Source organism: Capricornis sumatraensis, chromosome 1 (genome assembly GCF_032405125.1).
Source record: "Capricornis sumatraensis isolate serow.1 chromosome 1, serow.2, whole genome shotgun sequence".
Classification (NCBI taxonomy): domain Eukaryota; kingdom Metazoa; phylum Chordata; class Mammalia; order Artiodactyla; family Bovidae; genus Capricornis; species Capricornis sumatraensis.
The window spans coordinates 116,747,916-116,771,951 of record NC_091069.1 but is presented as its reverse complement, the minus strand read 5'-3'; the positions used below and the strand labels follow the sequence as shown (position 1 = coordinate 116,771,951).

General features: G+C 41.0%; 1 protein-coding gene and 1 non-coding gene across 7 annotated transcripts in view; both read right to left on the bottom strand.

The window, feature by feature from the left end:
• The window catches only part of APP (amyloid beta precursor protein), a 312,912-nt gene that overhangs the window by 196,225 nt on the left and 92,651 nt on the right, over positions 1-24,036 (bottom strand). For all 6 annotated transcript variants that reach the window (XM_068970376.1, XM_068970377.1, XM_068970383.1 and 3 more), the window contains exon 3: positions 19,238-19,367. In XM_068970376.1, the coding sequence (XP_068826477.1) occupies positions 19,238-19,367 (130 nt within the window). The remainder of the gene's footprint in view (positions 1-19,237; positions 19,368-24,036) is intronic.
• TRNAR-CCU (transfer RNA arginine (anticodon CCU)) lies at positions 19,992-20,064 on the bottom strand. The gene has a single exon. It is a non-coding gene; the product is annotated as a tRNA-Arg (tRNA).

Below are 24,036 nucleotides of genomic sequence, written 5' to 3'. Positions count from 1 at the left end.
GATTACAAAGGAAGATTCTGTCCTCAGCTTTCTGCTTGGCTTTCTCATATTTGTCAGTCATGGCCAAGCATTCAACAGCCTCCACACCTCTCCATGGCGACCTTTCAGTTGCCAGTTCCATTCCTTTGCTGGACACCCACACGGAGAACATTGCTTTCAGCAACTGTATTAGATTAGAATCCAATGCAATACCAACTGACCATCAGCTCCTGGAACTGTACAATACTGTACAAAGAACAATAAGCAATTCCTTATTGGGCCAAAATCTATCTTATGTGGAAGCAATATAAGGGAAGAGACCACCATTCAGCTATTTTTTTTCCACATACAATTCATTTGCTGTTTTCCAACTTACGGTTTCAAAGGCGAAAGCGAAAACTGTTAGTTGCTCAGTTGTGTCCTACTCTTTGAAACCCCATGGACGGTTGCCCGCCAGGCTCCTCTGTCCATGGAATTCCCCAGGCAAGAAAGATGGAGTGAGTAGCCATTTGCTTCTCCAGGGGATCTTCCTGACTCAGGGATCGAATCTGGGTCTCCAGCATGGCAGGCAGATTCTTCACTGTCTGAGCCATCAGGGAAGCCCCATGATTCCAAAGGCTTTCGAATATCACATTTTCATAACTTGTTTGTTGGTATAATAAATAACTTTAGTAGTTCGAATCAAGAGAGAGAGAGAGAGCACAGATTCTGAGCTGTTGTGATGATACAATACCTAGCTCTTCTTTACAGCTGGGACTCAGCAATTTGTTTCCTCTAGTTCTGCGGGTATTAGAGCATCTTCCTTGAATCTGGTACTTTGTGAGGTACCATGGTTTTTGATCTCTCACGGTCACATTCCTGTGACTTCTGAGAGGCTCTCTTGGACTCCAATCTTTCCTGCTTGGCCATGACACGTTCCCTTTGTGGCCTGCTGTAAGGGATCTCACAGTCACCCTGTCCTTTCACCTTGTAAACCCTAGAGATGTGCTCACATTCACCACGGCTTCACTGTAGCTCTCAAGTGGTACCCTGCCGATCCTGATCAGGCTGGATAAGGCCTTTCTCATCCTTTCTTTGGAAGATGTCAGAGGACCCTGGGGGCCAACTTCTTCAAGGGGACGCCTTACCTCACCTGTTTCATCAACTTCCTCTCCCAACTCTCCCAACTCAACAGTCTTCCGAATCCTCGGGAAGCACAATGTTCAAGGCAGTGTTTTTCCTCAACTAAGAGACTTTCTTAACATTTGAAAAGGTGCTCAGGCCTTCCAGCTTCCTGCCTTTCATAGTTTTTTTCATCTTTGCACACTTTTTGAAGTTCTCATGGTACACTTCCTGTTCAACCTCATCATTGACGATCACGCCTTCTTTTGGTTTTTCCCAGGATCTCTTGGCTTTGTAGTCTGGAGATGACTCTCCACCCTCTCTCACCCTATCACTCACCTGTCACCCTGGGCGGCTTCATCTACTTTGTTGATCTGGGAGAGCCGGGTCGGGGAGAGAAGGCACCTCTCAGGGTAGCCATTACTCTTCACCACGTCACCTTCATCCGGGTTCTTTCCCACCACTGACACCTCCTCGGCTCCTGTTCTACTCCTTTCTTTCTTCTTTTAAAACATTCTTTCATTTATCTATGGCTGTCCTGGGTCTTCCTTGCTGTGTGCGGGGTTCTCTAGTCGCAGTGAGCAGGGACTACTCTCTAGTTGAGGTGCGCGGGCTTCTCACGGTGATGGCTTCTCCTGTTTCAGAGCACAGACCCTGGGGCATTCAGGCCTCAGGAGCTGCAGCTAGTGAGCTCTGCAGGGTGATGCCTTCTGCAGTCGGGGCACACAGGCTTAGCTGCCCAACAGCATGTGGAATCTTCTTGGATCAGGGGTTGAACTCGTGTCCCCTGTATTGGGAGTTGGATTCTTAACCGCCGAACCACCAGGGAAGTCCGATCCTGCTTTCTAATGAAGGCTCAGGGGATCTCTAAGACTGTGCATCACATAACATTCAGCATATTGAGGGAGCTCCAAAGGGTGGTGCTTGCTGACAAGCTGGTTGTAGAACCCAGGTCCCCTGTCCCATTATACTCTGCTTCTATTTTGTCCCCACATATTTACCACTGATTCATGTCTCTAGCCCCAAGGGCTGTCCCTCTCTACTCCACTCCAATTATCCATATTCCTGAAGATGGATCTCAGATCATGTCACACGTAAAAATGTTCTGAAATTCAGAATTCCAGTAAACCATTTCCTGAGTATAAAAAACATTGTTCTAGCTCTCCCCTCTCCTTTCCACCTATGCATCTGCTCATCATGACCCCATGCCCTGGGTTCTTCATCACTCCCTAAGGTTAGCAGAGGAGCTTCACTGGCTTCATTCCATTTTCCTGCTGGTCTGTCCTAGTACCCTTGACACTATTCATCATCGGTGCTTACAACCAGCTACCACTCCATGTGTTCTCCATGCCAACTAGGCTGTTCCAGCCCAAACCTCTTCTATCTGGGAGACCCCTTGACACCCAACTGCCACACTGTGCCCCTTGGGAGCATATTAAGTACCTTCTGGATTCTCCTGTGTCTACCCTAGACCTGAAATGTCTAGTTTTAGGAGACAGTGGGGGTGTCTCCTGTCTCCTAAGAATCAGAGGAATACATGTTGCCCTGTATTTCAGGGATGTTCTAATTCAAAACTTTGCAGAAACAAAAATTACACCCTAAAAAGATGCAAAACTATTTGGGACAAGAGGAAGTAGATAAGGAGAGAATGACGCAGAAAAAAGATATCACAGCATTTAACAAAAGAGCTAGCCAGGAAGTATCTAGGATGCGGTATTTGGAATTAGCACAACCTTTCATTGGCATGAGAACACTGCTCTAAATTCCCAGGGCTTTGTTCAAGCATAGCAGAAAGGACTGGAGTTCTGTTACTGTACTCAAATCACGACCTAGGGGAGGGACACAATATCTCACAGAATTAAAAAAAAAAAAAGTATACATGATTCATCAAGTTCTTCAGTAAAAATATGTTTTAGAAATTACCCAGTCCTGAATCATCCTTCAAAAATGACATGGTCTTTTCATTGGGGATGGATCTGGCTAAATAAGAATCTCTCCCTCAGCTACCATTCGACTGTGGACTTAGGAACTGCCACTTAGATTTGTAAATGAGGCTTAGCTTCATTACTGTAAATCAGTTTGCCAGGGCTCACTGCTCCTGAGAGAACAAGAAGTGAATTTCTGGACTTCCAAGGAAGAGGGCTTGGGGCAGCAAATTACTGCATTAAAGCTTATATATATATATACCAAAAGGTACATCATAAACTATTTAGCAGAGAAATTGGAAAATCCTGATCCCACTCTCTAATCCAGTCTCTTATGATGGTGGTTTCTAGGTTTGGCCCTAGTTACCTGAGTTCTGTTTCATCTGCTGATTTGTTGTTATTTTTTAGATGCTCAGTCATGTCTGGCTCTTTGTGACCCCCTGGACTGTAACCTGCCAGGCTCCTCTGTCCATGGGATTCTCCAGGCAAGAATAATGGAGTGGGTTGCCATGCCCTCCTCCAGGGGATCTTCCTGACCCAGGGATCAAACTCACGTCTCCTGCGTGGCAGGTGGGTTCTTTACCACTGCGTCACTTGGGAAGCCCCACACCTGCTGGTGCTCACAAGTAAAGGCAAAGAAATTACTGTGGATCTCTATGGTAATGGAACATAAAGCCCACATTTTAACAAATCAATAATGGACTTGATACTAAGGGGGTACTGGAGTCTGTTTAAAGATACTATAAAAACGCTGGGTGGGGGTAACTAAGGTCAGTTAAAAGATTTGTACAATTTAAAACTATCCATCAGCACCTTCCTCAATAATGTAAGTATCAAAAAACTATTTCCGTATTGACCAAATCCTCCGTGTCATATAACAGAATGAGAACAAGGCTATTCTTGAACCTAGCGATTTTCTTTTACCACTGCAACTTCAATCATGGATGTAAATGAAAATTTCTGCTCACTTTGCTACTTTTCTGCTTGACTGAATTTTGTAATGAAAACGTCTGTCCCTTTCTAACAGAGTACAGGCATCATTCAGATTCTACTCACCAAGCAGAGGGTGAATGCATTTGTTTAGATGCAAGATCACTTAAATATGCATCACTACACGCTACAGCCCACTTAGGAATGCTGCAGTTTAAAATGTTCCTAAGGAATAAGGCAAAGCATCAAAAGAAGGTACATTCAGGTTTCAAACATTTTTTAGCAAGTTCTTCCCATCTGAACACAGCCAGCCCTGCCCTCCTTTCCTGGCTCCCTTCAACTAGAAAGCAGTGGAACTCTGCCAAAGCTCATTGCGTTACCTAAACATCTTCCGGGTCAATGGTCCATAGTCACATGACAACTCCATCTTCAGCTGACCTCTCCAGGGAGCAAATATTTTGAAGAGCAAGAATTCCAGGCATGCAAAAGCTCAGGCTTTGAATCAAAACTAAGTCTGAACAAGCTTTTCAAAGGAAGGCCTTGTTGCACAGAAAAGGCACACAAAACATGTTTGAAGAAGGCAAATCTCTCATTTGAGATTTAACATTTATAAACGAGGAAATTATATATGATTAAGGCTTTCAAATAGAGCAGTAATTTCAGGGTATCTCTCATTCCAAACACTACAGCTTCTGTCTTTCATTCAAAATTGTAAAGATGATTAAAAAGTAGATCAAAGGAAAATTATACTGAAGGTCTCAGTTGTTTTAACACGGAAATGTTGTGGTTTTGGGAAAATGCTGATGAAAGACTCGATTTTTGGTAAGAATAGCTGGGTATTGGAATCATCTAGAAAAGTATGTGATTTTCTATTTTCTGGCCCAAAGCCGGCTTTCTAATAATGCAATCAGGCTAACAGGTCATTGGATTTACATTACATAAAGTTCCAGGTTACCCACTTAACAGTTTAATGTAGTGTTTACTCAAGGTCACCTTTCCACAAGGCAGGTAGGCATATCTGCCTTTCTCCTAGTCAAAAGATGCATAAGGTCGGTTCCCCCTCTTGGCTTGACACCCTTCCCATTCACGTTATTACATGATTTCTGGATGTTTCATTTTTGATTGATGTTCAAACTGTCTGGATATTTCAAAGCCTTAGCTTTAAAATTTTCCTAAGCAAGGACTTGGCTATTTATACAAAGCCTTGCCTGCATGCTCAGTCTAGAAAATACCTAACGTAAAATCTATATACAGAAGGTCATCTCTTTGGCAAGACAGGGCTGATGTACTGAAAAGTCAACTGTACACCAGGTCAGTACAAAAGATATCTCGATAACAGTTCTCATATGCAAATGAACAATCCACTATTTGTTGGTGCTTTTCGGTTGCTAAGACATGTCTGATTCTTCGGGAGCCCATGGACTGCAGCACGCCAGTCCCCCTTGGCCTTCACTATCTCCCCGTGGTGGTAGTGGCTTGCTCGCTCAGTTGTGTCTGACCCTCGTGACTCCATGGACTGTAGCCTGCCAGGGTCCTCTGTCCACGGAATTTTCCAGCCAAGAATAGTGGAGTGGGTTGCCATTTCCTTCTCCTGGAGTTTGCTCAAATTTATGTCCATGAAGTCAGTGATGCCATCTAACCAGCTCATCCTCTGCTGCCCGCTTCTCATGTGGGTTCTCTTGGAATCTGAGCACTTGATAAGACTATCCTACCCTTTTTGAATCATTCAGGCAGTTGGTTAATTAATATAGTACCACATTAGGACTGTTTTTCATGCTTTGCTTCTAGATGATATAATTTTTTCCTTCCCAGTTATAAAATATTAGTACAAATGGAAGATCTCCTCACAGTGTAATATGGTAATTCCAACACTGATATCACAACTATACAAAAAACATATTTTGTAAAATATTTATATTTAAATTAAAATATTGAAAAACGTTTTGTAAAGTCAAATTTCAAAAGAATTTGATTGACTACATATCTTCATTTCTTTAAAAGGTGTGAGAAATAACTACATGAATATTTCCCAGAGACTTAAGTTTGATTCATCTTATTCTTACATAGGAGTTGTCAGTAACCTGCAGAAAAGCCAAGAAAAACAAAACAACAAAAGCCCTTGATGATGGTGGGGGTACTTTTGCATAAACAGCTATGTTTCTGCACTGAACTCAGTCAAATTCAATTAATTCCTTTGCATGAAATCAAGAGTCCAGGAGCCATTAAGAAAAGCTGAAAACAATCTTATCTTTTGCCTCAAATAGATTTTCATCCACCAAATAAATGATACAATAAACCAACAGGGAAAAATAAAAGATGCATATCCCATGCTTATGTGCTCTGTGTTTAATCTAAGATGCCCAAATCCGTCATTTACCGGTAAGGAAATCTCATATACATCTTAGAGGAAATGTCCATGAAAGCTAAAAGCCAATACTCTGCACAGTCTTAGCAATATACTGCATGCTCTTACCCTGAAGAGACAAAGCTAATTATCAAGATTCTGGGAGTCATAGCAAGTCTGATGACCAGTAAGTACTTGGGAGGCCTGGCCTGGATTTAATAACTCAGGATTCATTAAGCCAGGCCTTTGGGAAACCAAGGCACTGATGAGGTTTCCTAGTAAGGGTACTGTGAGAAAATGAACAACCCAGAAGGACTCATAAACATCAGTATTGAGAAGGCTGCAGAAAGAGATGAGCCAGAGGAAGAATGGGAGTCAGCAGAGACTGACAAAGCCAAGAGCACAATAACGGTGTGGGGAGAAGTCAGTGATCAGTAGGGATAGATACTGCTGAGACACAGAAGGACAGAAACATGTGTGAGCCAAGACCTCATTCACTGGAGTTGAAGGGCTAGATGCCTGACAGCAGCTGACTGGAGGGAGGTGAATGCTGCAAAGATAAAATAGGAGTGGCTGACTGGCAGGTCAAGAAGCACAGCTGTCAACGGGTAGAGCAAGGGTGGATGTTAAAGACACGGGATTACGTTACTGACATGAGGACCCAGGGGTCTCTGATGGACAGGAAAATATGAGAAGGCTAAAAGTTGCTGATATAGCAAATGAAATAAAGGGCCTACTGACCAAAGGTCATAATGAAGTCAAAGATCAGATACAATCAAGTGAAAGAACTTGCTGAAGAGAATTTGTGCACTGGTCTGTCTGTGCTCAGCTGTGTCTGACTCTTTGCAACCCCAAGGACTGTAGCCCGCCAAGCTCCTCTGTCTCTGGGATTCTCCAGGCAACAATAATGGAGAGGGTTCCCATGTCTTTCTCCAGGGGATCTTCCTGACCCAGGGATCGAACCCGCATCTCCCACGTCTTTGGCATTGCTAGGCGGAGCCACGTGGGAAGTTGCTCAGGGCACTGCTCCCATGCTTCAATTGAGACTCTGGACTGAAAATTTGCAATGAGAACCAAGAATAGAAAAAGAAAAATCGGCTAAAGTTATTTAAATGGCAAAACACAAGGATAACGTCTTAGCAGACTCAACATTGAGGCTACTGTATTAAATATGCTTAGAGAATGCAGAGTATCATAAGCCCTGAATAACAAGTAATTCTACTTTCAGTAAAGCCAGAGGAAAGAGTCCCTTGATCCACTCACAGAAATCTAGCAACCTAGAGTTAATGAAGCTATCATACAATAAATAAGATCTTCAGTGAGAGCCAAAAATAATTCCTCAAACCCAAAACAAGGTTGGACCATATTCTGTCAAAATAGTTAAGACTGAAGGGGAAGATTTAGGGGAATTTCAGGTGGGTAATGTTTTTGAAAATACATGTACCCTTAATTAATAAATAAGATGGTCCAAATTTTAGTGTTATGAGAATATTTAAACCTCTAAAAGGGGAGTAATTAATATCTACACGTCAAACACTTACTCAGGACCATAGTCACCTCATCACTTAAAAAAGGCATTTCAATATGATAGGAATTAATGATTAGTTTACATACAGATTATCCTAACTTTTAAGATACAACATAAGAATCTGAAATAAGCTTTTAGATTTCATTATCATTATCAATGATACTTAGAAGTGGGTTTCTGTTAAAATAATCCTTTATTATTAGCATTAAAAGCTAAAGATAAGGACACTCTCCCCAAAGAATCTAATGGTATGTCTTATTTCAGAATTCAGATGCCTCTGATAACATGGGTATCAACCTTTAAAACATAACAGCTTTAAAATATAATTTTACCAGCAAAATGAGTTTATTCAGGAATAGCAGAGGAATTCTAATTTGGGATAATTAAGCTATAGCAAAAATCAGGCTAGCCTGGCAAATGAAGGAGAGGAAGGTTACTTTACACAGGAAAAGAAGGAAGTTAGGAGTGGCTGATCTAACAAAAGACCGTTGACGGAAAACAGAGCTTTCAGGGTGGGGGATGGCTTCTCATTTGCTGCACTGCAGAGTCTTACATTGACTGCGCCTGTTGTTGGGCCAGGAGAAAATCTCTCTTCCTCCCAGTGTAGTATCAGACATTCCTGCTCAGAAATGTAAAGCTGTGACAGGTGGTGCATGCATGAGAGCTCCCACTTCAGGGATGCCTGACTCCATTTTATTTCTTTTAATTTAATTAAAAATGATTTTATTTTATGGACGAGTTGCACAGCTTGTGGTAGATCTTAGTTCCCTGAGCAGGGATCGAACCTGCACCTCCTGCAGTAGAAATTACGAGTCTCAAGCACTAAACCACCAAAGAAGTCCCCTGACTCCATTTTATTTGATTTTACTGAGATTTGAAAAGAATTTTTGTTTTAAGTAAAAGATACTTTTAAGAGATTCAAAAAGCAAATCCCCCAAAAAGGAAAATATATTTGCCATGCATGTTTCCATAAAAGAATTCCAATCTAGTAAATCCTACAAATTAAGGAGAAAAACAACAAACTTTTTAAAGAAACGAGTGAAAAACGTACGCAGGCTTTTAACAAAAGAGGATATCCAAATGGGTGAGTAAGCTTATAAAAACTATTCAAAGTTATAAAACATCTGCTGCCAAGTCACTTCAGTAGTGTCCGACTCTGTGTGACCCCATAGACAGCAGCCCACCAGGCTTCCCCGTCCCTGGGATTCTCCAGGGAAGAACACTGGAGTGGGTCGCCATTTCCTTCTCCAATGCATGAGAGTGAAAAGTGAAAGTGAAGCCGCTCAGTCAGGTCCAACTCTTCGTGACCCCATGCACTGCAGCCTACCAGGCTCCTCCGTCCATGGGATTTTCCAGGCAAGAGTATTGGAGTGGGGTGCCATCGCCTTCTCCATAAATCATCAGGAAAACACTAATTAAAACCACAATGGAGGGTTAAGGTGAGGGAGGGATCTGATTCTATCTTAAAAGAGGCTTTCTTTTTATTAAATTTTATACAATCTTTAAACTAGGTATGTCTAGGTTAGACCCTGTTCCTCAGAAATCAGAGTTTATTGTTCTCTAAGCCAGGTTAAGTGAAGAGGAGCTAAAAAGCCTCTTGATGAAAGTGAAAGAGGAGAGTGAAAAAGGTGGCTTAAAGCTCAACATTCAGAAAACGAAGATCATGGCATCCGGTCCCATCACTTCATGGGAAATAGATGGGGAAACAGTAGAAACAGTGTCAGACTTTATTTTTTTGGGCTCCAAAATCACTGCAGATGGTGACTGCAGCCATGAAATTAAAAGACGCTTATTCCTTGGAAGAAAAGTTATGACCAACCTAGATAGCATATTCAAAAGAAAAAAAAAAAAAAGCAGAGACATTACTTTGCCGACTAAGGTCCGTCTAGTCAAGGCTATGGTTTTTCCTGTGGTCATGTATGGATGTGAGAGTTGGAATTGATGCTTTTGAACTGTGGTGTTGGAGAAGACTCTTGAGAGTCCCTTGGACTGCAAGGAGATCCAACCAGTCCATTCTGAAGGAGATCAGCCCTGGGATTTCTTTGGAAGGAATGATGCTAAAGCTGAGGCTCTAGTACTTTAGCCACCTCATGAGAAGAGTTGACTCACTGGAAAAGACTCTGATGCTGAGAGGGGTTGGGGGCAGGAGGAGAAGGGAATGACCGAGGATGAGATGGCTGGATGGCATCACGGACTTGATGGACGTGAGTCTGAGTGAACTTAGGGAGTTGGTGATGGACAGGGAGGCCTGGCGTGCTGCGATTCATGGGGTCACACAGAGTCGGACATGACTAAGCGACTGAACTGAACTGAACTGAACTGAAGCCAGGTTAAAACAAACAAAAAAACCTAAAAAAACCCTTATTTTCTACCTATTCTGAGATTCTTAGGTTACTTCTTAGTTGTTAAATAAAACCTGTTCTTCCTCTATTGATCAATATTTATTTCTGTAATCTTGTAGATTCCTTTAGGCATGTGAAATTATGGTTTTATAACCTTTGTCTTCCTAGTGATTAGGCTATTCCTTCTTTAAGTTTTCTTTCCTTTAAAAATATTCAGCTAACTCCTCAATCCATTCATTGAATATGCACTTATTCAATGTACCACGACATACTTAAAACTCTTGAAAGATGTTTCAGTGAATGAAACAAAAATTTCCACTTTCAGAGAGCTAACATTTCTGCTTAAAAACAATTATTTCCAAAGTTACCAGCACTGCAGGAAAGCCTTCTTAGTCTTCAGCACCACGTATTGTTTATTCTCAATATTGCTCTATGATTATTCTTTTCCCTCAAAAGGCCCTCAAATCCACTAATTTAAAACTTTCTCCAACCTATTACTTTCTTATGGACTTGCTATTTAAATTCAAAAGATGTTGAGGCACTAAATGAACAGATTACTAGAATTTATGGAAATATTACTCTAGAGTATAAGGAGTTTTTCCTCTAATCTAACTGTACCATCTATTTAAAGAACTGGCATAATTAAAGGCTTAAAACCACATTGACTATTCAGATATTTTTCCAGACACCACATAAAAGAAACAATCAAATGAATTCAACGTCTTTGTGAATGATAATGTGATTTCTATACTATTCCAACGTTCAGAGAATGAAGATCATGGCATCCAGTCCCACCACTTCATGGCAAATAGATGAAGAAAAAGTGGAAACAGTGACAGGGTTTATTTCCTTGGGCTCCAAAATCACTGGGGACAGTGACTACAGACACAAAATTAAAAGACGCTTGCTCCTTGGAAGAAAAGATATGCCAAACCTAGACAGTGTATTAAAAAGCATAGACATTACTTTGCCAACAAAGGTCCAGCCACATAGTCAAAGCTATGGATTTTTCCAGTAGTCCTGCACAGATGTGAGATTTGGACCATAAAGAAGGCTGAGCACTGAAGAATTGATGCTTTAGAACTGTGGTGTTGGAGAAGACTCTTGAGGGGCCCTTGGACTGCAAGGAGATCCAACAAGTCCATCCTAAAGGAAATCAGTCCTGAATATTCATTGGAAGGACTGATGCTGAAGCTGAAGTTTCAATATGTTGGCCACTTGATGTCAAGAGCCGACTCTTTGGAAATGACCCTGATGCTGAGAAAGACTGAGGGCAAGAGGAGAAGAGGGCAACAGAGGATGAGATGGTTAGATGGCATCACTGAGTCAACAGACATTAATCTGAGCAAACTCCAGGAGATAGTTAAAGACAGGAAGCCTGGTGTGCTGCAGTTCATGAGATCGCAAAGTCAGACATGACTTAGTGACTGAACAACAACAAATACTATTTCAAACTTAAATAATCAACTATCTTAGTTCTATTCTAACTTGCCAACAATATGTACCAATACTACCAACACAAATTATGGTCCCCAGAACACATTTTCTAATTCATATATCTTCATTTTCTCTCCATATGCCTTAGGATCCATACCATGCCTCATTCTCTTTCCAGAACTTTCACTGTACACTCCAGTTTTACCTCCTATTTTTACAGTAATCACTCATCTTACAGAAAAAGTTGTTACCACCTGGTAATAAAGAAAAGCATTAACTGGAATTAGAAATTTCAACACAATTGTGTTTAGGAGAAAACTTCTGGGGAAGAGGAGTGGAGTTTTGATGGTGCTGTGCTTGGGTCCTTGAACAAACACTTGTCGTGAAATCAGCAGAGAAGACCAGCATGTTTCCAGAGTAAAAACAGTCACAACTACAAACCTGTACAACATCTAAAACAGTGGAATTCTGCCCTAAATTCTGTAAAATAGGTATAAAGTATATAAAGGTAATTTTATATAGAGAGAGTCATAAGTTTCACCCAAGGAGACACAAACATCTTCTAAAGTTGGTACATAAGCTCAGCTCCATGAAGTCACAGTTTAACTCTATCCAACTCAAAGTAAGCTAAATAAGGACACCCCTAACACTAGTTTTACTCACAATTTCTAATCTTAAAAGAAAATTTCTAGATTGAAAATAATGCCTGCAAGCCTAAACTCAACTTCTTCCTGCCACAGGTCAACTTGATAAATTTCTCTGTAGCAAAAAGAGGTAGCTGTGTCTCTACAGAGTTTATTGCTGAGCTCTGTACTTAATTAGTACTGAGTTAATAGTATACAATAGTATTTTCTTTGATTTTTCCCACTTCTAGTCTTCCGTATGTGAAGGTTGAGTCCATTTCTGCCATTCCCACATTCTTTCCAGTATATTTTTATTATCTCTAGAGCATCTATACTGCTCAGACCAGGGGAATGGCATCTCCTTTCCTTTTACAACTGTTTGCTATTTTTTTAATTTGCTTTTGCTTACATAAAGTTAATCCTCGCCCCATTTTTATATTTGCTTCATTTCCTCTGCACCCATCAGTACTGCATCTTTCATGAATTCTGTAACAGAATTCTACAACCACTCTTAAGTACAGGCAGGTCCATCAGTGCTATTTTTTCCCTGGAGCCCTCCCTCCTGGGATCCACCCCGTTCCCCTCCAATCTGGACTGGCTTCTCTCCAGACTGCACACAACTGTTGCCTTGGGATTTCCCTTCACCATCAGGTTTCCCAGCTAAAGCCTGAGACTCAATGACAGGGGGGAAAAAAAAGAAGGACACATTGTACCACCAGCAAGAGCTGACATTTATCAAGGGATGTAGAGAGAGGGAAAGTTTAATGAAGCTGCTTGTGACTAGGGTGATAAACAAAGATAACAATTTATTTCTCGACTCTACATTGAGAGCTTGCTCAGTTGAGTACTAAAATTTGAACATATCATCATTTTCTTTGATACTGAAATTGAAATACATCTTTACTCGGGCTTCACATGGACTGTCATCTTTATGACATTTCTAACATTCATGATTTTTTCTTTCTGTGCATACTTTATGCCTCAATGCTTTATGGTCAATTCTTTCATGATATACAAATATGAAATTACTTTTTTAAAAGGTGCTAAACTACCTCAGAAAAATTATTTCCCCAAATTTCACTTCACTAAGCTTGAAATAATTAACCTTTCCTTTTCTAAGAAATATAGTTATACTTTAATGGGTACTATTCAGAGATATTATAGAGATATGCTGTCCCTAATTCACAGGATCAAAACTAAAATTCTTTTAAGTCCACAAAAAAGCATTTCTCAGTTCTTTTCCTAAAGAAGAAATACATCAAAAATGTCCTATACTTTGTGATGGCATTAAGTCCATGTCTAATATATTTTACATATTATTTATATTAAATTTAAAATGTATCTAGCTAATTAAAATAAAATGGAAATGAGGGCTTTGTGGCATAGTCTGAGTTAACTAACTGAATTCCATTTGTTACACGGGGTTTAAGCCACTTTCTTGTCTTGCTGCTGCTACTGCTAAGTCACTTCAGTCGTGTCCGACTCTGTGTGACCCCATAGATGGCAGCCCACCAGGCTCCCCCATCCCTGGGATTCTCTAGGCAAGAATACTGGAGTGGGTTGTCATTTCCTTCTCCAATGCATGAAAGTGAAAAGTCAAAGTGAAGTCGCTCAGTCGTGTCTGACTCTTGGCAACCCCATGGACTGCAGCCTACCAGCCTCCTCTGTCCATGGGATTTTCCAGGCGAGAGTACTGGAGTGGGGTGCCATTGCTTTCTCCAACTTCCTGTCCTAAGAAACATAACAATACTTGTCTGTACCACTCTGAAAGTTTTTCTGACATATTCTCTTTCTGGTTACAGTTATTCATGTGGTATAAAGCTAAACATGGTGCCCTAAATCCTCCCAAATCTTGTACAACTGTCATATACAAGTTGTATTTTCCACTATAGTCCTTTGAAAAGTTATTTGCTAGAAAAAACAGTAAACAAAATCAGAAAAGATCTCAAATGTGTTGTTTTGGGAAATCACATGATGAGAATTGAGTTGTAAACACAAAAAGGAAATTCAGTTTCCTTTCTCTGTTGTAGGTAGAAAGTGACGGTAAGCAGCAAACCACTTAAAAAAGATGTTCCCAGAGTGCAAAGAGAACTCTGATGGACGTCCATTTCTTTCTTGATTCCCTATCATAATCATTTCAACTCAGTCACACCAGGAAAAGTCTATGAGGAAAGACACAGCGTGAGGTTAAAAGCTGGAAACATTATGGTCCAGTGTATTAAATTTATGTTAAAACAGCAAGACAACAATTTCCAAGATAAAATTATGCAGATGTAACTAGAAAGCAGCTGTTTACTGGTTGCCACAGAAAAGTACATGTTCCCAGACCATCAGATCTGATATGATAGTACTGATTCCAAATACATAGAGAAATTAAAAACTCAAAATATCCTACATCCACTCTAGCTGATGTGTTACTAAATCTAAAGGCATTTTTGCTCTTTTAAAATAAGGTAGGTGGGTAGGTTTAGTTGCTAAGTCATGTCTGACTCTTGCGACCCCATGTACTGTAACCTACTAGGTTCCTCCGTCCATGGGATTTCCCAGGCAAGAATACTGGAGTGCGTTACCATTTCCTTCCACAGGGTATCTTCCTGACTCAGGTATTGAACTCGAGTCTCCTGTAGTACAGGCAGACTCTTTACCGACTGAGCCACCAGGGAAGTTACTTTTTAAATTAAGTAGGTGAAAATGTGACCACGTGAAACTTCAGTTCCATGTGACTTTTTAACTTTCTTGGATGTCAGCATCTGTCTGTGTCTTTATATAAATGGAAACAATCTAAAAACAATAGAAAAAATAAAAGCAATAAAAACAAAATATATTTTTCATGAGTTAAGCTACTGTTTATAAAAGCAAACAGTAAATTATTGAGGTCATAACTTACTTGTATGAAGAACCCCTAATAAGCTCAACTTTAAAAAATTTCATATCCCATTATCTCTTGGAGAGAGTCACAATACATATATACAACTCAAACAGTGCAGGTATTTCATATAAAAATGGCAACCAGAGCAGCAGCTGATTCCAGAGTTTCTACTCATCTTTTTTTTGCTTATAATTGAATTATTAGCCTTTACTGGACAGTGGCAAATGCAGAAAAACATCAATTTCAATAATGGATCTATGACACCAGGAAAAGCAGTAATCCAAATGGAAAGTAACGTTTTGCAAAGAAAATATTCTCCTTGAATAATAATGATGTGCTTGAATCCTATATGAGATAATTAATAAAATGTTCAAATGACTAAGACAATCTTACTGTCTGGTGCCTGAGGCATAACTAAAAGCGAAGCATGAAATGAGAAAGCCAGCTGACTCCCAAGAGAAATCATCTACTTCATGGGAAGAAAGTGACAACAGCAACCTGATACACTGTCTCCATCCAGACAAGGGGTACCAGACACTGTAGAGCAGGGAAGCCCACGGCAAATACACCGCTTAGAGGAAAACAACCTAGTGCAGCACTTTTCCTGCACCTGATAAGGTCAGGAAGGTTACACGCTGAATGTGACACATTTTTCTCTCTTCTAGCTTTGTTTTGAATTTTAATATGCTTAATATTGAAGACAATCTTCTTTTGCTTTCTAGGTAGTGCCCGTCTGAGAATTAACTTTAGTAGAATTAACTTTAGTAAAATAATCTCTTTTGTGTAAAGGATTTATTTGGATACAGCCAGAAATTTTAGATGGTACTTATGGTAATGCTAAACAGTAATTCTTTATTCAAGCAGGAAGTAATACATAAATGTTCCTGTGTGCCCAGTCGCTCAGTGGTATCCAACTCTGTGACCACCCCCCTAGACTGTAGCCCTCCAGGCTCCTCTGTCCATGGGATTTTTCAGGCAAGAACACTGGAGTGGGTTGCCATTTCCTCCTCCAGGGGATCTCCCTGACTTAGGGATTGAATCCATGTCTCTTGCATTGGCAAGCAGATTCTTTACCAGTGAGCCACCTGAAAGTGGAAAGACTGATGCTGAAGCGCCAATACTTTGGCCACCTGATGTGACTAGCCAACTCATTGGAAAAGACTCTGATGCTGGAAAAGATTGAGGGCAAGACGAGAAGGGGGTGGCAGAGGATGAAATGAGTGGATGGCATCACTGATTCGATGGACAAGAGCTTGGGCAAACTCTAGGAGATGGTGAAGGACAGGGAAGCCTGGCGTGCTGCAGTTCATGGAGTCAGACATGACTTAGCGAGTGAACATCAAACCACACCTGAGAAGCCCCGTATACAAGAAGGTTGCCTCTCCCTAGCATAAAGTGGAAACCTGATCACACGAAGAGAACCATGGAGCTTCTAGAGATATGGCTGTGGCCTTTATGAGACATATCTACTGTGGGATTTTTTTTGGGTGTTAGTTATTGCCTCCAATTCAGTCTTTCCTCTATGATTTGATTTTATAAATCAGGTGGTTATTGGCTCTAATACGGTTTTCTGCTGACACTGGAAGGAAATCTAGATTGCGAATCAAAAATCCTTGGGCTTTGGTCCTGATTCTACTGCTAAACTGATGTGTGAGTTACTGCAAGAAATTCAGTCTTGCTGACTTTCAATATTTGTATCAGTGAAGTGAGACTGAAAAATCCAACATCACCTGCCTCACAGAGTATTTCAATGGGTGCCGTATGCAACTACAAAATGCTTGATAACCTCTCTGTGTAACAGATGTTAAATCTAGGCAGGCACAAAGAGGGAAGGAAAGAAGAAAGGAACAAAAGAGAAAGGAAGCGAAGAAAACTGGACAAACAATATTCAAATTATTGAGACCATGCAGTATGAATGAAATTTAAAAAATACAGAAATTACACCCATGTTTTTCCATTCCTTTTCCCGAAAACAAGACACACTGTGCATATTCATTGGGGTTATATTATGAATCACCTTTTGTAATACTTTTAGTTAAAGAATGAAATTTTGCCTTTTGCAACAACATGAGTAGATCTGGAGGGCATTAATGCTAAGTGAAGTAAGTCAGACAGAAAAAGACAAATACTGTATGATAACCACTTATATGTGGAATCTAAAAGAAACAACAAACCCATGAATAAAACAAAAGTGAAGTAGACTCACAGATAAAGAGAACCAACTAGTGGCTACCAGTGGGAAGAAGGAAAAGGGAGGGACAGTAATGGGGTAGGGAAAAAAACGGGTTGTTATGGGATTATATGACATCATGACTGTGAAACTTTTGAAAATTGTAAAGCACTATAGAATTTCCCTGGTGGCTCAGCTGGCAAAGAATCTGCCTGCCATGTGGGACAGTTGGGTTTGATCTCTGGGTTCTATCACGAAGATTCCCTGGAGAAGGGAGTGGCAACCTGTTCTAGTATTCTTGCCTGGAGTATTCTCTCCAGGCAAGTATTCTAGTATTCTCTCCTCTAACATGGATTGAGGAGCCTGGCAAGCTCTAGTCCAATGGGTTGCAGAGTTGAACACAACTGAGCAACTAACACTACTACTATACAATTTAAAGAATATTTTGTTCAATTTGAAAAATCAGGGGGAAAAAAAAAACTGATGGAAAATTTGCCATCACCTAGGGGTGAGGTAGTACGTACAATCCTTCATTCTAATCTAAGCTCAGTAAAAAAGTTGGAGGCATCATGTGTTCTGCTTGTCACTGTCATGTTACGGTCTAATTTTGGGTTCAGTAGAAAAATACCAGGGATTCATAAAATGAGAAAACATGATAAAAGATTCATATAGGCCAGGTGAAGTATATAATGTGAATATAGGCCTACTAGAAGTATATAATGATCATCCAGTCCCAGGAGTAGTCAAGAAGAGGTGTTGTTGATGTGCTAAGTTAACACCAGATACTATACCCGGCCTGGGAAAGTGGCTAAACACATCACAAGTGTTGTCTTCTTCAATTAGGAACAAGGAAACTCTTTAACTGCCAAATGTTTAAGAATCTGGTTTTGCGTATTTTCTTTATCATAAATCCATCAGATGAAATCTTCATACACTGAAGATTAGCCCAGTTTCCTATTAATGTCACAAAGTGTGTGCAGGCATCTACAGTAATCAATAGGTTCTTACAACATTCATGTTTGACCAAAGTATTACAGAATCTTTGTCATTCTGAATTTCTAAGTTTGCTGTTGGGGACTTTTTTTTTAAAGACCCTTTTTAGTTTTTACAAGACATTATTGGAATGAGTATCAATACTTGTCCACATCATTCTCAGATAAATCCCTATGCCCTTATTTACAGTCACCTTGCCAATGAATATACTTCTGGAAAACATCTAGATGCTGGCTATCAGATCAAAAGCTGCTGATTTCCCTATTGCCTAGCTACATTAAAAAAAAAAAAATCAACCAGGAAGAAACTAATAACCAGGACAGATTAAATGTGGAGTATGACAGTGTTTCCAGAGGAAAAAACACGATACTACATAACGCAACTCAGTTTTTAGAACAACAGTTTAAAGTAAAAGTCAGTAAAAAGTGAAAGCACACATTTAAATCTGAGTGATCAAACTGCTTCCTCCAGTTTTGATGTAAGCAGAATAACAAAATTTGCTCAACTCTAATTCCCCAATTATCATCAAACAGGAAGAGTAGTGGGCTGTTGTAGAAAGCGCTTTTTGAGAATTAGCAAAATGCACATTAGGCTCTCTCTTCTATGAAGTCTATATCAAGAAACATACAAGGTGTGAATTCTACTAATTCTAGACAATTTGGGTACGGGAGAATCACCTACAGAAATCGGTGAAATGAAGATTTCTGGGCCCCACCACCAGACATTTTCATTCAGCAGTTGTAGAAGAGGCCCACAATTTTTAATTAAAAGAAGCACATTAGGTAAATTCATTCTGAGGCTGGAAGCCTGGAAATACTGCTCTTTTATTGTTAGGACACAGGATACTTTAATAAGAGTCCAAAATATAGTCTAATACAGAGTGGCAATATGCTGAAGGAAGAGCCTGCATATCTGATCTAATCATTAGAGCATCCTTCCCGTTTATGCCCAAAGCCCATGGCCCATCCACGCCGGCGCCAAGGCCGGCCAGCTCACCCAGGCAGCGGTAGGGAATGACCATGTGTGCGTGGGTCTTGCACTGCTTCCGGCCCCTCTTGCACCAGTTCTGGATGGTCACTGGTTGGTTGGCTTCCACCACATTGGTGATCTGTAGTTCAGGGTAGACCTGGGAGAGCACACAGAGAGGGTACATTGTTACCTGAGGTGGGGCTAGCACACAGGCACCCGATGAACCACGGCTGCTACCCCAAGGGGTACAGGCTGGTCCTATACATTCGATATCTACGTACATACAGCCTATATATATACAGGCTGGCCCTATACATTCAGGCTGGCTCTATATATTCGGTAGTCAAGCTTGGGCTTCCCTGCTGGCTTAGATGGTTTAAAAAAAAAAAAAAAAAAAAAACCTGCCTGCAATCTGGGAGACCTGGGTTCGATCCCTGGATTGGGAAGACCCCCTGGAGAAGGAAATGGCAACCCACTCCAGTATTCTTGCCTGGAAAACTCCATGGATAGAGAAGCCTGGTTGGCTGCAATCCATGGGGTCACAGAGAGTTGGACACGACAGAGCGACTAACACTTTGGGGAATTCTGGGTAAAGAAAATGATCGTTCACTCAAAACATGATGAAATCTAACTTTTACTTTACACGACATGACGCAATCTAACTTTTACTTTACACGTACTCCTACTTCATAAGCACCCATTCCAGCTTAACATTTTTTTTTTTTTCTTTTTTTAATTTATTTGGCTGTGCTGGGTCTTAGCTGCAGCACATGGGATCTAGTTCCCTGACCAGGATTCGAACCTGGGACCTCTGCATTAGGAGTGCATAGTCTTAACCACTGGACCACCAGAGAAGTCCTTTAACCTATTTTCTAGTGGTTTTGTGGTTTTGTGGTTTCCGCTAAGCCGTGTCCGACTCGTACGACCCCATGGACTGTAGCCTACCAGACTTCCCTGTTCAAACATATTTTCTAGGGGAGATAAAAAAGAAAGGGAGGAGGTGCGAGCGTGCTAAGTCACTCAGTTTGGTTCAATGTGACCCTATGGACTGTAGTCCATTGGGGGGGGGGGGCTCTTAAAAGTATGGGGTCATTTCAATGCAAAGTAAATGGGTGTGAAGATAGTCTGTAATGCCCAAAATAATTTTTAAAACTATTTTTATTTATTTATTTGACTGTACCAGGTCTTAGCTGCAGCAGAAACTAGTTCCCTGACCAGGGATCAAACCCCAGACCCCTGCACTGGGAGCATAAAGGCTTAGCCACTGGACCACCAGGGATATCCCCCCTAAATAATATTATGGCAAATACACCTGAGAATATTACCATGACTGAAATTCAACCCAACCCTGTCTTAGTCAACTAGGCAAACATTTCACACACAGGATATGACACACAGCAAGATCTCTCTGTAAAAATTCCTCTCTTTGTTCAGAGTAATTTACATAAGAATAATTTATCAAACAGTTATCAGGAATGTCCTTTAGATAAAGAACTGCATTGATGAATCTCTTCCCTTGATAACTAACTACAGCTCTTCACTCTGATTACTGTTCTCAATAAATCATGGTGTTTACTGAACACTTGGAAGAAATGTAAAACTTGATAAATGAAAATGGGTTTATGAAAACATCAGATCACTTCTATTTATTAATAATAATGAGAAGAGATTTGAAGGAAAAACAGAAACATAAAAATTTGTTTCTAAAATGGTCTTGCCCTTGTATAAATCTTGCATTTCACCAGAGTTGCTGTTTTGCCAGTTAGATACAATGAAGAGAGAAAATATAAGAGAACTGAGGATAGAAGCAAGGAAATGGTTATAATGATGGGTTATTATAGAATCTCAAGTGGGGATGTAGGAAGAGTGGGATACACAGTTCAAAGACTGTAGTATTAGGACTTCCCTGGTGGTCCAGTAGCTAAGACTCCAGTAGGGGGCCTGGCTTTGATCCCTGGTCAGTCCCCTCAATTAAGATGAAAGCTCTCACATGCAGCAACTAAAACCCATCACAGCCAAATCCATGTAGTATCAATGAGTCCTGCTGTGGGCTACAGAATTCTGTCCTAAAGGTACCAAAAAAAAAAAAAAAAAAGTGGGTTGGATAGAAGCAGTAGTTGGACAGTCAGAGTTGAAATTAAGATTCTGGAGGAGGTACAGTCACTGGTATCTGCAAGGATTATAATATGAATTTCAGAGAGAATGGCTGAAGAACGATAAAAGCAAGATCACCGGAGGAATAAAAATCAAGGAACAGAAAAACCGGAATCTTGGAGCATCGAGGTTGATTTCAAAATCAGCTAAGAATGATGAAAGATGCGGTTGGCTGAATGACAGAGAGGGGGATGCCCCTGAGGCAGAACGAGCCCTTTGGATGCCTCCAACAGATGGAGGACAGGTGGGAACCAGTCCATCCACAGGTTGGGTGGGGGATGTTTTTTAGGGAGGAGGAGGAAAGTATGGTTTGGAGGTGAAAATGCAGGAGAAGGAAGATATCCCTGTGTCAACGCTGGGAGGGCTGTGAGGAAAGAATGACCTGAGAAGGCTTTGAGGGAAGCAGTGACTTTGGGGAAGAAGCAGGTCTCAGAGCACGAAGATACCGTCCACAGTGTGGGTTATGGATAGAAGGAATTTTGCTAATGATTGTCAGTGACGTTCAGAGGGAACTTTCTGTCTTTAAAACGTTGATCTTTTGTTCACTGTGGAGTTTGGGGCATTAATTTTTGACCTTTAAATAGTGCACGAAAATATGACTTATCTTAATTCCTGAGTGCCTCACTTGTCTTATCCTATCCCAACCCTGAGGTCAAATCTATTAAAAAAGTAAACCAGTGAAAACTGTGGTCCATCCAGACAACAGATTACCCAGCAGGAAAAAGAAAGGGGTTATAAAGCCATGAGAAGACACAGAGAAATCTTGGCTGCTGCTGCTGCTGCTGCTGCTAAGTCGCTTCAGTCGTGTCTAACTCTGTGCGACCCCATAGACGGCAGCCCACCAGGCTCCCCCGTCCCTGGGATTCTCCAGGCAAGAACACTGGAGTGGGTTGCCATTTCCTTCTCCAATAGAGGAATCTTAGTTGCCTATTAAGTGAAAGAAGCCAGTGTGAAAATACATGTATGAGTCCAACTATGTGACATTCTGGAAAAGGCAAAACTAGGGCGACAGTAACAAGACCAGTGATGACCAGCAATTAGGGGGAAGGAGGGATGAACAGGAAGAGCATAAAGGATTTGGTGGACAGCGAAGTTATTCTCTATGGTACTCGATATGTAGTGGTGAGTGCATGTCATTCATTATACATTTGTCCAAACTCATAGAATGTACACCACCAAGAGTGGACCCAACTAGTCCATCCAGCTATGGACTTTGGATGATCCTGATGGGCCCATGGAGGTTCATCAATGGTAATACGTGTACTATTCTGGGGACTTCCCTGGTGGCCCAGTGGTTGAGAATCTACTTGCCAATGCAGGGTACATGGGTTTGATCCCTAGTTGGGGACTTAAGGTCCCACGTGCCTTGGGGCAACTTAGCCCATTATTGTGTGCTGTGCTCAGTCGTGTCTGACTCTTTGTGATCCCATGGACAGCAGCTCACCAGGCTGCTCTGCTCATGGGATTTTTGAGGCAAGAAAACTGGAGTGGGTTGCCATTTCCTCCTCTAGGGGATCTCCTCTTGATCCAAGGATCAAACTCACGTCTCCCAAGTCTCCTGCATTGTAGGCAGATTCTTAAGCCACTGAGCCATCCTGGAAGCCCAAGCCCCTGGGCCATAACTACCGAAGTCTGAATGCCTAAAGCCAGGGCTCTGCAACAAGAGAGGCCACAGACGCAAGAAGCCCACGAACCCAACAAAGAGTAGCCTGAGCTTGACACAACTAGAGAAAAGTCCGAGCCCAGCCACGAAGACCCAGAGCAGCCAAAAAGAAATATATGTAAATAAACAGTGCAAAAAATGTACTATTCTGCTGGGGGATGTTGAGAGAAAGGGAGAAGCTACGCATGAGTCAGGGCAGGGGGTACAGAAGAAATCTCTGCACCTCCCTCTCCATTTTGCTAGCCTCTAAATCTGCTCTAAAAAACAGAGCGCTGGTCAGTGTGAAAGTGAAAGGGTCATTCAGTCATGTCCAACTCTGTGTGACCCCATGGACTACTCAGCCCACCGGGCTCCTCTGTCCATGGAGTTTTCTAGGCAAGAATACTGGAGTGGGTTGCCATTCCCTTCTCCAGGGGATTTTCCTGATCCAGGATCAAACCCATATCCTACGTCATTTATTGTCTGTCTTTCCTTCTAGAATATAAGCTCAACAAGGGCATCGACTTTGTATTTTTCTTGTTCACTGTTCCCCTCCCAGAACTTAAAATAGTGACTGGTACATTGTACAGTTTCAGTAAGTTTTCATTGGATGAAAACCCCTACCTTAATGTATGGGTACTATCCAACTGACTAAAATTTTACTGAGTACCTATGATGTGTCAAGCCCTGTGCTAGTAAAGTGCAGTGACAGAGTGGTTATCATCTATGATTTTACAGAGCTAACAATCACAGATAAAATTTCAGACAATTTTCTACTGAACAGGAATATTTTATTATTGATAAAATGTTATGTGATTACTTCATTAAGATTCTACAAAATTTAGTTCATTTAGCAACACTTTATAACAAAAGTTTATCTTCAAAATGCTGAACTCTTACCCTAAGATCCCAAATATTTCACAAACTACTTCAATTACTTTACCATCCCTGTTCCTCCATCACAGATTAAGTGATGTCAGCAATAGTAGTAGACTGAATATATCCTAGCCTCTACTTTCAAATTTCTCCC